The 15,773-nt window shown below is 29.8% G+C and overlaps 6 protein-coding genes across 12 annotated transcripts; 3 read left to right on the forward strand and 3 right to left on the reverse strand.

The window, feature by feature from the left end:
* Positions 1-401: 401 nt before the first annotated feature.
* On the forward strand, positions 402-3,146 carry LOC105662525 (ADP-ribosylhydrolase ARH3). 4 transcript variants are annotated; one of them, XM_012285584.2, is made up of 7 exons: positions 402-548; positions 1,482-1,738; positions 1,847-2,004; positions 2,084-2,302; positions 2,376-2,488; positions 2,553-2,781; positions 2,887-3,146. In XM_012285584.2, exons 2-7 carry the CDS (start codon positions 1,570-1,572, stop codon positions 3,052-3,054), a joined length of 1,056 nt encoding a protein of 351 aa, XP_012140974.1. In that variant the 5' UTR covers positions 402-548; positions 1,482-1,569; the 3' UTR covers positions 3,055-3,146. The 4 variants fall into 4 exon arrangements, with proteins under 4 accessions (XP_012140974.1, XP_012140975.1, XP_076396574.1 ...); XM_012285585.2 differs by lacking the exon at positions 402-548 and adding an exon at positions 1,236-1,384; XM_076540459.1 differs by lacking the exon at positions 402-548 and adding an exon at positions 1,330-1,409.
* A 308-nt stretch (positions 3,147-3,454) lies between these two features.
* Rbsn-5 (Rabenosyn-5) lies at positions 3,455-5,781 on the forward strand. The gene is made up of 7 exons (XM_003703572.3): positions 3,455-3,759; positions 3,904-4,026; positions 4,101-4,241; positions 4,319-4,480; positions 4,551-4,902; positions 4,986-5,388; positions 5,464-5,781. The coding sequence occupies exons 1-7, from the start codon at positions 3,624-3,626 to the stop codon at positions 5,689-5,691; spliced, it is 1,545 nt and encodes a 514-aa protein (XP_003703620.2). The 5' UTR covers positions 3,455-3,623; the 3' UTR covers positions 5,692-5,781.
* tub (interleukin 1 receptor associated kinase 4 tube) lies at positions 5,385-7,553 on the reverse strand. Its single transcript, XM_076540458.1, has 4 exons — positions 7,384-7,553; positions 7,133-7,302; positions 5,976-7,012; positions 5,385-5,659 (listed from the first exon to the last, which is right to left on the reverse strand). Exons 1-3 carry the CDS (start codon positions 7,551-7,553, stop codon positions 6,249-6,251), a joined length of 1,104 nt encoding a protein of 367 aa, XP_076396573.1. The 3' UTR covers positions 5,385-5,659; positions 5,976-6,248.
* On the reverse strand, positions 7,476-11,643 carry LOC100881388 (asparagine synthetase domain-containing protein 1). 3 transcript variants are annotated; one of them, XM_012285570.2, is made up of 7 exons: positions 11,511-11,643; positions 10,951-11,107; positions 10,668-10,868; positions 9,486-10,406; positions 9,002-9,414; positions 8,753-8,934; positions 8,391-8,667 (listed from the first exon to the last, which is right to left on the reverse strand). In XM_012285570.2, exons 2-6 carry the CDS (start codon positions 11,011-11,013, stop codon positions 8,760-8,762), a joined length of 1,773 nt encoding a protein of 590 aa, XP_012140960.1. In that variant the 5' UTR covers positions 11,014-11,107; positions 11,511-11,643; the 3' UTR covers positions 8,391-8,667; positions 8,753-8,759. The 3 variants fall into 3 exon arrangements, with proteins under 3 accessions (XP_076396561.1, XP_012140962.1, XP_012140960.1); XM_076540446.1 differs by lacking the exons at positions 8,391-8,667; positions 11,511-11,643 and adding an exon at positions 7,476-7,612 and having other exon boundaries at positions 10,951-11,411; XM_012285572.2 differs by lacking the exons at positions 8,391-8,667; positions 11,511-11,643 and adding an exon at positions 8,269-8,286 and having other exon boundaries at positions 10,951-11,411.
* Positions 11,566-14,150, forward strand: Hsdl2 (Hydroxysteroid dehydrogenase like 2). 2 transcript variants are annotated; one of them, XM_076540454.1, is made up of 9 exons: positions 11,566-11,705; positions 11,796-11,829; positions 12,113-12,276; positions 12,423-12,636; positions 12,742-12,947; positions 13,025-13,222; positions 13,306-13,518; positions 13,609-13,737; positions 13,871-14,150. In XM_076540454.1, the coding sequence occupies exons 2-9, from the start codon at positions 11,816-11,818 to the stop codon at positions 13,981-13,983; spliced, it is 1,251 nt and encodes a 416-aa protein (XP_076396569.1). In that variant the 5' UTR covers positions 11,566-11,705; positions 11,796-11,815; the 3' UTR covers positions 13,984-14,150. The 2 variants fall into 2 exon arrangements, with proteins under 2 accessions (XP_076396569.1, XP_003703602.3); XM_003703554.3 differs by having other exon boundaries at positions 11,688-11,829.
* On the reverse strand, positions 13,870-15,746 carry LOC100875906 (mitochondrial S-adenosylmethionine carrier protein). The gene is made up of 6 exons (XM_003703533.3): positions 15,634-15,746; positions 15,184-15,340; positions 14,955-15,064; positions 14,645-14,885; positions 14,436-14,574; positions 13,870-14,366 (listed from the first exon to the last, which is right to left on the reverse strand). The coding sequence occupies exons 1-6, from the start codon at positions 15,697-15,699 to the stop codon at positions 14,219-14,221; spliced, it is 861 nt and encodes a 286-aa protein (XP_003703581.1). The 5' UTR covers positions 15,700-15,746; the 3' UTR covers positions 13,870-14,218.
* Between the last annotated feature and the right edge of the window lie 27 nt (positions 15,747-15,773).

Here is a 15,773-nt window from a genome sequence, read left to right on the forward strand (position 1 = left end):
GGGAGAACCACGATATTCCAGAGAAGAACGAAAAGTCAAGCTGGTCCCAGCACCGGCATACCGTAACACCTTTCCTTTCCTTTAAACGCGTACCGGCATCATGCACCTTCTACAGTTTATCGATAGGATACACGTTATGTCATGTCTGGACTCGGGACGACAACACACGCACGATAACGTCGTTCTCGTTTGACATCGGTTGCCGTCGCACGATCAAATCAAAGGTGATAAAATAAAAAACGTTCAACTGCGCTCCTACGCAGTCGGCGGCAGACTGGATTGTGGCCGCGGCCGGTGGCCGGGTTAAAAGCGGACCACGCATCCTCTGGTCCGACCAATCGTCGCCCTCCTTCGTGCGCCTTCGGCTCCTCGATCCTTTTCGACCGAAACTAACCCTTTAGTTAGTTTCGGTCTCGCTCCTTCCTCCTTACATGCTGGAGGCCTCCATCAACAAACGAATACAGAAATGAAATCTAAACTTCAATCAAGAACAAGGAGAAGAATTGCCTTCGTAGCTGATGCCCAAGTTTCATTGGTCGTTTTGGTCGGTACGTCTTATGTACCGCCAATTATGAGAAACTAGAAATCATTTTTCTACCAGAGAATTTCTCCTTCTACATCTTTAACAGAGAATTTCAAAATTTTTCATTTCCAACTTTCACCATTTATTAGAAACTTTCAAATTCAGATGTTTTCAATTATCTAATTTGGAAATTTAGAGGTTCCATATTTATTGCTTAAAATTATACCAAAATTATTTACGTATACATACATGAGGCTTCCTTTTTTAGCTTCCGTTTTTCTTTGCTCTTTCGTTGATAAAACTTTATGAAATGTCAAAATAATGAAGAAGGAGAATGAAAGAGGGTTATACATTTTCACTTAATCGCGTAACTTCCACCAAACGTCTAATAACTTTCAACAAACTTTTCGCATTGCAAGATCAATTATCAAAAATTTATGTCTAAACAACTAAATTATCTCCGTATCTAGTAATATATTAATATAAACAATTAACGAGAAAATATGCTCGTCTATGTGCTGCTCCATGTAAATGTAAATATCAATTTATGATGAAACCGTGATTTTCTCTCGAGATTAAAGCAATACAAATATTTCAAGTTTTTATAATGTTCAAAATTAAATACAGAATATAATGGTCGTAGTATGTAGTTGCATGCAAACTCATCGATTATATGACGGTGTTTTATACGTATGCGCTGATATTATCAACACATTATCGTAATAACTAATTACCGATACCTTTTCTAAATTAATTATTGGATACACGTTGACATATTTAAATATATACTATTGAGTTCTCGTTTTTTGAATTCTTACACTGTGAGCATGTAAGCAGAGACATCTATTAAAAACTCGATGGGTAACTTATAAGTTAAATACATAATGTTTGTTTATAAATACTATTTACTCGTCTGATGGATATAAACCCATTCATTAAATATTTCTTTCAATTACAGATTCCAAATCGAGTTTATATGCATTCAAGTGTTGACACACTTTCCAATCTATTTGTTTAGTTAAAGAATTTATTGGACTTTAAGGGTTATGGCAAAAATGGATTTATCCTTGTTAAGAAGCAAATTTCGAGGTTCTCTTCTTGGTGGATTAATTGGCGATTGTCTTGGAAGCCCTTACGAAAATGAGGAATTGTCAAGTGGTATGAAAATGGTTTTACAACAATCGTTTGATAAATTGGAGGGACCAATGTTCAAAGGTAAAGTTGAATAAATATCATTTTTAATATTTAAAACAGAAGCATGGGAGATAAATAAACTTTGATTTATTCGTTAGATTTGATACCAAATATTTTTTAACTGTATAGCACCTGTCATGCAGTTTACAGATGATTCCGCTATGACTCGATCCTTAGCTGAATCTTTGATCGAATTAAAGGAATTGGATATTGTTGATATCGCCAAAAGATTTGTCAAGAGTTATTATCAAATGCCTAATCGAGGCTATGGCCCTGCTGTTGTAACAGTATAATATCATATTATGCCCATTAACGTTGTTATTGTTAATGACATTATATTAAAGATGCCACATATTATTTTCAAAGGTATTTCAGAAGTTAAGGGGTAATAAATTTACCGACGTTATAAGTCCAGCAAAAGAGCAATTCAATGGTCAAGGTTCATGGGGAAATGGTGGAGCAATGAGAGTGACACCTATTGCACTGTTTTGTTATAAGGATTATGATAAACTATTGAATACAGTCAGTAAAGCGACTCAACTTACTCATACCAATAAAGTTGGAATAGATGGTGCTATTTTACAAGTAAGCTAATTTAAAATGTATCTTGTATTCTTACAGCCGTGATCTTAATTACGACGTTACTTTCGTCTTGAAGGCAGTAGCTGTTCATCAAAGTCTTCTTCTAAACCCTAGCGAAGAATTGAATGTAATAAATTTTATCGACGACTTAATTCATAAAATGGATGAAATAGAAAAAGATGAAGAGGGGTATGTTATAATATTAAATACATTCTTTATAAATAATGTATATTTCAGTTTCTATTTTTTACAGCTTAGATTTATCAGAACCACAACCATACAAGATACAATTAGGTATAATAAAAACTTTGATATCAGAAAATGAAAATGGACCACACGATGAAAAAGTAATACAAAAACTTGGAAATAGCGTTACAGCTTTATACTCTGTGCCTACTGCAATATTTTGTTTTTTAAGAGCACAAAAACTGATTGCAGGTATAAGAACTGAAAATCCATTTAGGAGAGCAATTCAGTATGCCGTAAGTATGAATAATTCAATGTATTTCTTAAAATAAAAGTATCGCGGTTAACGATATTCTTAAAACTAAATGTTGCTTAAACATTTTCTGTTTCCTACTTTTCAGATTAGTTTAGGTGGTGATACAGATACTATTGGTAGTATGACCGGTGCAATTGCCGGAGCATTTTATGGCGAAGAAAAACTTAGTTCAAATCTTTTACAACATTGCGAAGCTTCCGAAGAATTTAGAAATTTAGCTGATCAATTATTTGATGTAGCAGTAGAAACTTAATTTATAATTTCGACCAAAGGGAAATATAATCGGATGAAAAAGAAATTACAATCAAATAAAGTAAAATGAAAAAATCGCTAAATATTTAATTATATCTAATTAATGTTTATTAATATGATTATGTAATATTAATATTAAAATTATATTGATACAATTACATATTTAATAATACAGTAAAGAGAATCTGCTAACAAATAAATATTTTTACGACTTTTAGTAAATGTTATATCCTTCAACCTCCTCTGAAAATATATGCATAAAACAAAAAATTATAGTCAAATATAAGATCGTATTTCAAATATTGATTAATTAAAATTTTATTAAAATAATGTACTTCGGTATCATAGAAATAGACCTGATGGTTGCTACATAAAAACAACGTTTAATATGTTGAAACACAAAAACAGTTTGACATTTCTATCAGCTGATGGGAATCAATATGGCTGCTCGGAAAACATGTTGTCTAGCCATAGATGAAGGGACGCCTACAAATGATTAACGTTGTGTATGAAATAAAAAAAAAATTGTGTAAAAAGATAGTGAAACTTTTGTAATTATTGTATTTCACGATGGCTGGTAGCGAAGAAGTTTTAGAAGGATTCATTTGTCCAATATGTATGACAGATTTCAAAGCACCTCATCAGTTGACCAAACATTTTGAAGATTTTCATAATGATGATCCGGAAATTTTAAAATCGCTTAAAGGTTTGAATATTTCTGTTAATATTTATTTGGAAATAATTTTATCGGTCTACCAAAATTAATGTTCACAAATAAGATAATCAATGTATCCATATTAATAACAAGTACATTGACCTAATAAAATAATTTAAATTTTTGTACATTTAGATCTTTTTGGAAAGGCTAAAAAGAAAATTTTAAAGCAAGATGAAATACCAGATTCGTTCAGAGAAAACATATCGCATAACAGGCAACGTAGTCCAGAACTTAATTGGGGCCCTCAAGAAATAGGTATTAAGTGGTATTGTATAAGTTATGTTTTAAAGACGAAGGAAATATATTATGTAATGATTAAATAATTTTAGGCGCAGTAAAATCACATACAAAGTATTTTAAAGAAGTAAGAAATATGAGACTGGAACGATATTCTACCGAAACTAACAAACTTTTAATAAGATTAGATAAATTATTAAATAATTTACCAACTGATCCAGTTGATAGAAAAGGTAGAATCATAATTGACTGCCTTTAAATCTAAGTATTGTATCATAAGTAAGATAAATTTTGATTTTTCTGACTATAGTTCATGAACGTACCATTGTACCGTGGATAGATGAAAAAGATGTAAAATTATGTCCAACTTGCGCAAAGAGTTTTCACGTTGCAAGAAGAAAACATCACTGCAGACTTTGCGGTGCTGTTATGTGTCACAGTTGTACAATCTTTCTATCTTTACAGGATGCGAGTAAGTAATTCTGACAGTAAAAGAGAATAGAAGAAAATTTTCATATATAAAATTGATTGTTTCTTTGTAGAAAAAATGACAAGTCCTGTATCTGTACAAGATGATTTAGCAGTATCTCCTACTTCTGAACGTCCAATCTCAGAACGCATAGTACGCGCTGGTATCGGTCTTACGAAACTAGCTAGGTCCCCATCAAGTAGTAGTTTGAATAGCGTATTATCATTGGTTAATGATTCAGCAGGTAGCGAACAACACTTTAGGATTTGTACACATTGTGCAAATCTGCTTGACGCAAGAGAAAAACAAAAAGCAAAACATTTTGATAAACCAATTGTATGTCAGTTCTATGAAAAGATGAGATCATACATGGAAGAGGCATCTCAACATGTGAAAATGTATAATAAAATGTGGGAATCTTTAAGGTACATTACTTGATCATTCCAAAATGTTAACAATAATTTATATTATCCATATTATGAATAAAGTTAGGAGATATATTTTTCAGTGAAGGAGAATCTACATATAATTTAGAAGATGCTCAAACTTTGCGAGTTAAGATTGCAAAATTAGGTGAAAATATAGACTTAATTAGCAAAAGAATTTCAGTACTTGGAATAAGATGCGTGGAAAGTCCTCCACATGAACAGGAAGTACGATTGCATCATATGGTCAGAGTATCTGCAATGATATTTCTGAAAGAGGAATTGCTAAGTGTACAAGCTTTGCCTTCGCCAGAAAGATATACCGAGTTACAGAAAGAACGTCAAAGACGATTAGAAGCTAGAATAGCGTACGAAAGGCAGTTAGAAGAAGAACAGAGGGAAAAATCGAAAGAACAACGTAATAAAAAGGACATATGGAATAATAGTGATGCTCGATCTTCTCTAAAAGAAAACAACCAAGATAAAGTAATCATTTTTTATTGTTATCTTAATTGCATTTAATTTTAATCAATTTAAGTAACACGTTGATCTCTGTATTAGCCCGCGGTTGTATTGAACCAGTCACAAGGTTGGGGTCCTTCCAATGTTACACCTATGATGCCTTCTTCAATGGATCCTATTATTGAACAAATGAGTAACCTTCGAGCTTACATTAAACAAGCTAGAGCTGACTGCAGATATGATGAAGTTGCAACTTTAGAAAGTAATCTTAAAGAACTTCAAAGCGCCTACTTTACTATGAAACAGAGTAATAATAGTGATGGTTAGGTCGTAAAAATATCTACATTTTTTACTATAGAATCTTGTATTTCTTATCAATTACAATAAGACTTAATAAATCTCTCTATTACGTCACAAGTTTCACTGCATCTATCTCATGTATTACTGCACAATGTGATATATATTTTGAAAGTTCCTCAACATTATTATATTTAATTCCAAAATCAGCGTGACATTTCATAAAAAATATATTATTGAATTATTATTGTACATAATAATGTAAGAAAGTATGTAATTTATAATATATTTATATCGAAATTAAATGTACATACCTACAAATGTAGTGTAGATAATTTCATATATACAATTTCTTATATACATATTCGTTATAATTATTCGTGCCAATTATTGATAATAGTTTTACATTTTTATTAGATTTCAAATAACGTTATGAACGTGGAAGATTTACAATTTTTTGTATAAAAAGATTAATTGAAGGCAAATTTAAAACCTATTTATAGACAGTAAACAAAGTTGTTCAATGTTTAAAATGAAATAAAATATAAAGTTAAGTACTGTACTGTTAAGTACAGTTAATAGATACATTATTTATTATATTCCAAGACTGTAATTGGTAATTGTTGCGAACTCAATACATTCTCCTGTTTATCTTCGCTATTTTCTATATAGACAGTGTTATCCACGTTAGCTGTAGAATTCCTCTGAAATTCAACGATACACTGAGGCAATTCATTAGAAATTAATTCATATTCATTAATGTTTAGATTAGATAAATGTAATACGTTATTTGTTTCACTACTACCAAATACACTAGGCGATAGATTAATACGATCGTTTAAAAACGTTGGAAGTTCATCCGGGAGCATTTCTTCATATAGTATTGTTTCTTCTGCAGTTTGTCTAAATTTATTTAAAACTGGTTTAGGTAATTTATCAGACATCATTTCTGCATTTTCAAAAACTAGCTGTGGCAAAGTATTCGCATCAGTTATGTATACACGCGACAGTGAATTATAAGTTTCTTTATTTGACAATATTTCTATAGGATCTTGTCGAGCATTAATGTCCTTACAACTTTCAGAAGTTTTTACATCACATTTTTCTTTTGTAGAAACTAATTTTGTAGACTGTATATTTCTATCTACAAAACTATCATTTGTACATTTATCTATTGCGTTACAATTGATATTTTCATTTTCGTTAATTTTAGAAGGAAGTTGAAAGGCACAAATTTCGTCATGCTTAACTTTCTGGAATTCTTCTACCTTTTTTAATAGTTCTTTCATAATTTCATCTGAAGTATCTACAGGGGCAGCAGGCCCACATTTCGGGCGTTCTGGAAGTTCAACTATTTAATAAACAAAAAAAAAAAAAAGAGAAATAAATAGTTGAAATATATTTAAATATATATAAAACAGTAAAAGTATATACATATAATATATATAAAACAGCATTTGATTCTTTATACCTTTTAATATATCTCTAGCTACATAATCAGCAGCTCTAAACAATTCTGCTTTTACCAAAAGTTTGAACAAAGTATGCAAAGTTGGCCTTCTTTTACCCATTGTTCCCCATTCGGATAAAAATATTTCAGCCGCATTTCTCTTCTGTTGCTGTGCTGCTTGCTCAATTATACTAAAAAAATACAAGTAAAAAAAATGTAAAAATGAATTATTCTGTTTCATCAAAGTTAATTAAATAGTTTCATAAAATTACCTGAAATGTTCAGAAGTAAATTTAGGAAGATCAGATGTATCTTCTTTCGGTACAATTGCCATTAATTTCTTCCATAAATCTGACACATTTAATATCCACCCAAGTTGATACAATTCCCCAAGTTTCAACTTTCGTAATTCGGTATCCCAACAAATTGTATTTTGTGACATGATTATAATATATTCCACTTCGTAACGATAACTGGTCAATTTTGACGCACAAGTATAGGCTGTATAATTATAAATAATACCTTTTTAAAAAAAAATTGAATACAGAAAATAAAATTACATTCGCATATAGGTACATAAATTTTGAACTTTGACCTTATACGCAGTAGCAAACCGTTACAAATAGTGCGTGTTTTTTTTTTATTAAAATACACTTCAGATCCAAAACAAAAGATATAAAACTACAAATTATTGCATATACAAATAGTGCAGTTTATGGACTAAAAAATTCGCGGACATCTAGCGGCGAAACGGGTGAACTAAACCTAAAAAATGAGGGTCCGAACACGCATATAAGGAAAATAAAAAAATGAATATTTCGGCACTTTGGCGACGTAGTATGGTTCCTGAGGCATTTAGAAACAAATTTCTATTAGGGTTTGATGCGTTTTGATGCCTAATAAAGCCAGAAAATCAATTTTTGTCGAATTCGGTCCAAAACGGTACAGGTGGCGCCATCTAGCGGCGAACGGCGGAACTACGAAAAACTAAAATTTCGATTTTCTCAAAAACTAGGGACTTTTCCGAAATTCTGAGATATACGAATTGTTCCTTGTCGCCTACGGAATCGAACGAATCTAATTATAGCCTGCTAGGACCATTATTAAAGAAAATAGGAAAATAGCCCATTTCATGGACTAAAAAATTGCCGTCCATCTAGCGGTGAAAGTTGGAACTACAAAAATATAAAAATGCGATTTTCTCGAAAATTAGCAAACTTTGAGTACTTCTGAGGCTCAGAAAGTGTTATGTGATCACATTAGAAGTAAAATAAAGCAATAAAAGTTTCCTGAAAGCTTTAATAAAGAAAATAAAAAAAATTTCATTTTATGGAGAAAATTTGTAGCGCCATCTAGCGACGAAACTCCGAACTAAACTGAAAAATCGTATGCTCGTTATTATTTATTTCTGTTCTTAAGAATTTATAGACCTCTGAATGCCCATTTCAATTTCATACAATTCCAAACATTTCGATCACATAATTGTGTACACGTATCATCGTTTTAATAGCTACAAAATTTGAACTCCGAATGTACTTTTGTTGAAAACAAAAAGACTGCAATGAACATGAAAAGAACTTCTAATATCAATCATGTCACAATTTTATTCGCAGATACCCAAAGGAAACTATACATACATACCATGATTTTATAAGCGATCTGATATACTTTTAGCATTTTCTTTATTATTAGCAATTCGAGATCCAAATTGAAATGCTCTCTTAGGAAAATTTGCAGTATTTCGAAAACCAAGTTTATACGCTACTAAACGTAGCAATAATTTGTCTCCTAAACCTGATGGCATTTTATCTGTTGGATAACACCTACAAACAATTTAAGGATACGAATTCTTTTTCATTCTCATTATTATCTTTTTATTACTTGATTTACCTTTCCCATGGTTTCAATTGTTGAACATACTGTACTACATTTTCATCTAAATATGGTAATCTAGATTGCCGTCCATGATCAGACACGATACGATCATCACGGCCTAAATTTCTCTCAGAAATTCTAGACAATTCAATGTTTAACTCTTGAGCTAAAGCATCCCATCCCTTATGTTTTAATGTTGTTCTATGTCTCATGTAGCCACCAAACAATTCATCAGCTCCCATGCCTAACAACAGTACTCTACAAGGAGATTCATAGATGTTTGCACTCCCATTGATTGTACCTTTCGCACGACTTGCGAACCATACAGCACAGCCTAAACTTTCATCTAATATAGTACAAAGTGGATACAGTAAATTACAAATTCGTGAAGAACGGTATTTCTGTAATTCTGTCTGACTAATATTTACCTGAAACATGTATCATAGAAATGTTCATCACACTCATAAATTACAAACCAAGATTTAATAATGATACTTGCTTCTATAAAATTCCATTTTCTTTTCGGACAAATCTTAGAAAGTTCCATAAATGTTTGTTTTCCAGTTTTTCTATCAGGAACATCGTACTGTTCTTCTACACTTCGTTTAACGTTATTTTCATTGGATTTTTTAGATGTATTAACTAATTTTTCAAATGCAACATTAATCAAATCGATAGGTTCATTTTCTACCACATATTTGTCCGCAATTAATGCTAAAATTGCAGAATCTAAACCTCCCGAAAATAAAATACCCACTTTTGCGTGATCGCATGCAATTTTTTCGCCGTTTAAAACTAATTGTATACACATTTTACAGAATTTTGGCTGTTTTTTTATTCTAACTTCTACAGCTTTATGAAGAAGATGCGATAGATAGTCTACTCTTTCGTATGTATCTCTGCATTTTAACAAATATTCTAATGTTTTGTAAAAGCTGTCAAAACAAGGACTATTTTCTAAGTATTCTATATCTTTAATATTAGGATGCATATGTAAATGCGTTGAAGTATTAAATTCTGATATGGTATCTCTAATATTGATATCTACATTCAGGCGTGTTTCTAACATCTCAATAATGTCTGTGAATCTTAAATCTGGCTCTTTCCAAGGATAGCATGAAAGATTTATTCTCAAATTAGTTAAATTTACTGCAAAGATTCCAATTGCAGGAACTTCTATAGTTCCACTTATTTCTTTACTAGCAACAGATGTTAAGAGCAAAGCATTTTCATCCGTATTCACTTTTAAAAGTAAACTGTGTCGTCCTATGATATCTCTGCCAAAATATAAAATATTTGTCGACTTCTGAAAATATATAAAACTATACGGGCCTTGTATTTTTTTAAATACAGGCATAATATTCAAGGATGACTGAAGAGCATTTAGTACTACATCAGTATCGCATATATTATCTTGTGCCTAAAACAAACAAAAATAATATAGCTATAATTTTGATATATATTATTAAATGGGAATTTTATAACTTTCTCAAGATTTAAAGGAATAAGAGTCTAACAATGTAAATCAAAAGGAACAATTGTTTATAAGAACTATTTTATTGTTTGATACGTTAAGTCTGATAATGAATTTATGCCCATGTGTATATTATAAAGAATGTTTTATAAAAGTATTTACAAAACAATACTTTATAAAAGAACAGTCATCATGACCAATATTTACCAAATCTCCAGAAAATATATCTCCATTCCATAAAAGAATATTTCCAATAGAATCTATAGTGGGTTGTCCATATAAATTAGAACCTTGCATCCATAGTATAGAAGCATTAAAATGTCCAAACCAACTCTGAGTTAGGTGTTCAACTTTTTCTGTTACTTTATCAGGACCACGAGCATATATCAAGTCCTTACAACCATTCCACTAAGAAATAATATAAAGGAATATTTTATACCTCCATAATCTACTTACTCAGTTTATTTACAATATATATAAATACTAATACCTCATTTGATACTTGTGCACTCCTTTCAAGGTTTTGTGAAATATAACAGAATATACCACACATTGTTTTGCCAGTATAAACATAACCTTAATTTGTAATTACTCGTAATACATACACGATAAATAACAATAAAATTGTATACAAAAAATAATTTATTCTAAAACATAAATCTTTAATTAAATACTATTCAATTCCCCGTAAGAATACGTATAAGCTTCCTACATATAATAATAAAATGAAATTTCTTTTCACGTGTCAACCATATCTGACCAATACTAAGTAAGCAGATACAGTCACAGATATATAAATGTACCCATAAACTTATACAACTATTCTACTGTCATACTATTCTTTCACCGAAACTAGAGTCAGACAGGATTTACAGGAAAAAAATGTTTGACGAAATGTTTTGTTAAATCTAAAATTCAGATATAAAAATATTTATAAAATTTATGCAAGTAATGATTACAAATATATAATAAAAACTTTAAAAGATGATACTGACATTCAACTTTCACTTCAAATTCATTTCAGATTTTTATTCTTCATCTAATACTTACATACGTTTAATATGTTCAAATTTATGTGTCAAGATTTAAATTTGTAGAAATAAAATTTGTGCGTTGATTTATTCGATAGTATTTAGACCATCATTGTTATGCATGAAATTTTCGCCATGTTGTCAAATATGGTAAACTTACGACGATAATAATTATTGTAATTGGACATTAAACCGTGACACTTTCCAAGTCAAAGTACGATTCTTGTTTTTTTAGATTATTTTTAATTAACTGTTGTCATTACAATAAGATAAATATTTTAATTATCATTGACTTTCATGACAGTTTTTCAATCTATTTACAATATGATAAATACAGGGTATGTATTGCAAATTTTGTGAAATATTTTACAATTAATTACCTAAATTGCTTTAAAGTGCAACAGATATTTATCTTCAATATGGATATGTTAAAATAATAATCGCACAACTTTTCATTTGGGAAAGTTTAACTGCTTGAAGAAACCTGTTGAAGAAAAATCAATATCTGTTATTCTTTATTAATATTGCATTCAAATATAATTTTAAATGTTTAATTAATGCAGTTGGTATATTATTTGTATATTGATTACTGAAATAATTGTTTATGGATATTTAAAATAGAAAGCTTGCGGGTCGCACAATTTTCATTACTGGAGCGTCAAGAGGAATTGGAAAAAGTATTGCTTTGAAAGCTGCAAAAGATGGAGCAAATATTGTTATTGCAGCCAAGACAGCAGAACCGCATCCAAAATTACCAGGCACTATATATACTGCTGCCAAAGAAAGTAATTATTATTATTATTATTATTATTATTATTATTATTATTATATATAAATTTTGGTTTGTAATTAGTTTGTTTTTTATGAGACAAGAACATTTTAAACATAAATTTATCTTCATCTCATTAAATAAAGTATTAATTTGTTTTAGTCGAACAAGCAGGTGGAAAAGCATTACCTTGTATTGTTGATGTAAGAGACGAAACACAAGTAGTTTCTGCGGTAGAAAATGCTGTTAATACATTTGGTGGTATCGATGTTGTTATTAATAATGCAAGCGCAATTTCTTTAACAGGCACATTGCAGACTGATATGAAAAAATATGATCTTATGAATAATATCAACACCAGGGGAACATTTTTAGTGTATGTATATACTGCAAGGATTAGTAAATAATTTTTAATATTTTCGCCTTTTTTCTTATATAAAATATAAGCTGAAGTTAATAGCAATATATTAATGATTTTAAGGTCAAAGATATGTTTGCCCTATTTAAAAAAAAGCACAAATCCTCATATAGTAAACATAAGTCCACCGTTAAGTATGAGACCAATATGGTTTAAAAATCATGTGGCATATACAATATCTAAATTTGGTATGTCAATGTGTGCTCTTGGAATGGCAGAAGAGTTCAGAGAAGATGGTATAGCTGTGAATGCTGTTTGGCCAAAAACTGGTATTATATTCTTTATATAAGCCCATTTTATTATCATGATCAATTGTTTACTTCTAGATCGCAAACTTTTATTTTAGCTATTCATACTGCTGCCATTGAAATGCTATCTGGGCCTGCATCTAGTAGTTTTAGTCGCAAACCTGACATAATGGGAGATGCTGTGTATGCTTTAATCTGTAAAGATAGCAGATCTATTACAGGACAATTTTTAATTGACGAAGTACTATTAAAAAATGAAGGGATTACTGACTTCACCAATTATGCATGCGATCCAGGTTTGTTTCTACAATAATACTTGCTATTATTTTAACACATTAATATATCTTTTCTGATATAACTAACCATAATTATCTTCCAGCGAACAAAGACAAACTGATGTTAGATTTCTTCTTAGAAGAAAATTTAGATTTACAAGATGAGATGAAAATTATTACTATGCAAACTAATGTTACTACACAGGATGCTAATAAATCAAATACAAAAATTGCACAAATATTCACTGCCATTGAAGCGAATTTAAATAATGAACTTGTTAACAAAACTGGAGCTATTTTTCAGTTTAATGTTAAAGGTAATGTCAACTGCACAGTAATCAATTGTTCTATTAACATACTATTTTTATATAGTTCTAAAATTATATTATTTAATACAAATTTTGTAGGTGATGAAGCTAGTATATGGTTTCTGGATTTGAAGAATGGAAATGGCTCTGTAGGAAAAGGAGAGCCTACACACCCACCTGATGCTGTACTAACAATGGACTCTCAAAACTTTTTCGCAATGTTTTCTGGTATGTAAATATATTTATGTAAGTTCCTGTTCTTATAACGAAAAATTTTGCTACTTAAAAATATTTCATATATATATTATTAAGAATTAAATTACATCTTGTACTAGCAATTACAAACTTTATAATCATTTAGGAAAATTGAAACCTGCATCTGCCTTTATGATGGGAAAATTAAAGATCAGCGGTAATCTTCAAAAAGCAATGAAATTAGAAAAATTAATGTACAATTTAAAGTCTAAACTTTAAAAGTTAAAAGATGTTATCCTTTTTGAAAGAACGTTTATATGTTTGTATACAAATGTTATGAAATGTTCATATTGCGGAAATGTCGTTATTTTTTATAAACAATTAACGTTAAAAGGAAATGTATATACAATTTTCAAAGGTAAATATAAAACATATTTTTACAGGTCCCTGTCATATTTTTTATAATTGTATAAAATATGCACTTTTCACTCAATTTTGTTGATGTATATTAAAATTAATAGCATTTATTAGGTTGCTTCGTAAAAATAGAAAAAGGCAATAAATGCTCTATGACTATAACTGTTGCTCCTTCATAAGTTCCAAAAAATATAAAACCTCCTAAAGTTATCCACATTACTCTGGGACCGATACCGGCAAAAAGTCTACAAAAAAACGTATGATATATATTCGATAATATCAATACTAATTATAATACTAATGCTAAATCTTACCCATATAAGCCTTTTTCTTTATAAACATTTTGTATAACATATAATATTTTTAACTTTGAAGCATTTTCGTTTCTATGTGAAAGCATTATTCTTGTTTTAATAACATCTAAGGGCGTTGTAATAGCAGCAGATATACCACCTAAGAAATTTTGTGCTATAGATTACAGATCAAATAAAACTTTACTATGTACTGCTATAAAACTATATACCTGCAATTGCACCACATATTGCACTTTCTATGGGAAAAATATTTCTATCGACGTTTAAACTCCATATTCTTTTAAAACATTCCCAAATTGGAAATTGTATTAGGCTGAAGGGCATATCTCTCAGCACTGTGCTCCAATAGCCGCAATACAGTAATTTGAGACTAATGTCTTTTCTCTCAAATATTAAAGCTTGTTTTCTCTGTTTCAAAACCTCTATTGGTACCCGTATGAGGCAAGCTACCTATGTTCGATAGGTATAAAAACTGAAATTTAATCTTTATATTCTACATTATCTTTATATGAAATTTACCATTTCTGCTAAAGATGCTGCACTCATATGTAAAAGGGAATGATATTTTTCAGGAATTCGGTGCTGTGTTACATTTTTGATACCTTCATAAGTTACAAAAAATAAAGATGCTGCAATATGAAAAGAACATTATTTATGTATACATAATTAATTATTGTTTCATTTAATTCTATGCATATATTAAATTATTTAAAATGCTAATTTTATCTATTGAACAATGCATCGTTACCAGTTGGTGCTGAACCAATAAATACAGGAAAGATTCCTTTGTACAGATTAGAAAATCCTCCTGATTTTATAAAACCCTGTTTAGATTGTAATCGTGTTTTTAATGTATCTAATGGAAATAATATTATGTCTACAGAAACACCAGCTAGTCCTCCTGCCTATTCAAATCAATATATTGAATTGTAAAACAATAAATAGTAAACAATAATTCTTTCTTTTTTTTTTTTTTTTTTTTTTGAAATAAATTTTGTTGTGCCAAACTTGCATATTTTACAATGAATGTGAATGTTTCAACTAATATTTCACAAAATTATCACTAATTGTTAAAGTAACAAAAATTTGTTTGTTATAACTTAACATTTTAGTTAAATTTCCCGCAGTTTTATACACGTAAAAGCACTTGATATGTACTAAAAAAATAATTAAATATGAATTATCATGTTTTACTTACGATTAAAGATGTAATACATGTAATTTTTGTATCTGCCACTTCTGTCTGTTTATGTTGTGTTGTCATTTCGAATTGATACTTAAAACTTTACTATTATTATATGTTTATCTTTGCTGTAATGAAATGCACTTATCATACTA

The sequence above is a fragment of the Megachile rotundata genome, chromosome 15 (assembly GCF_050947335.1).
Source record: "Megachile rotundata isolate GNS110a chromosome 15, iyMegRotu1, whole genome shotgun sequence".
Classification (NCBI taxonomy): domain Eukaryota; kingdom Metazoa; phylum Arthropoda; class Insecta; order Hymenoptera; family Megachilidae; genus Megachile; species Megachile rotundata.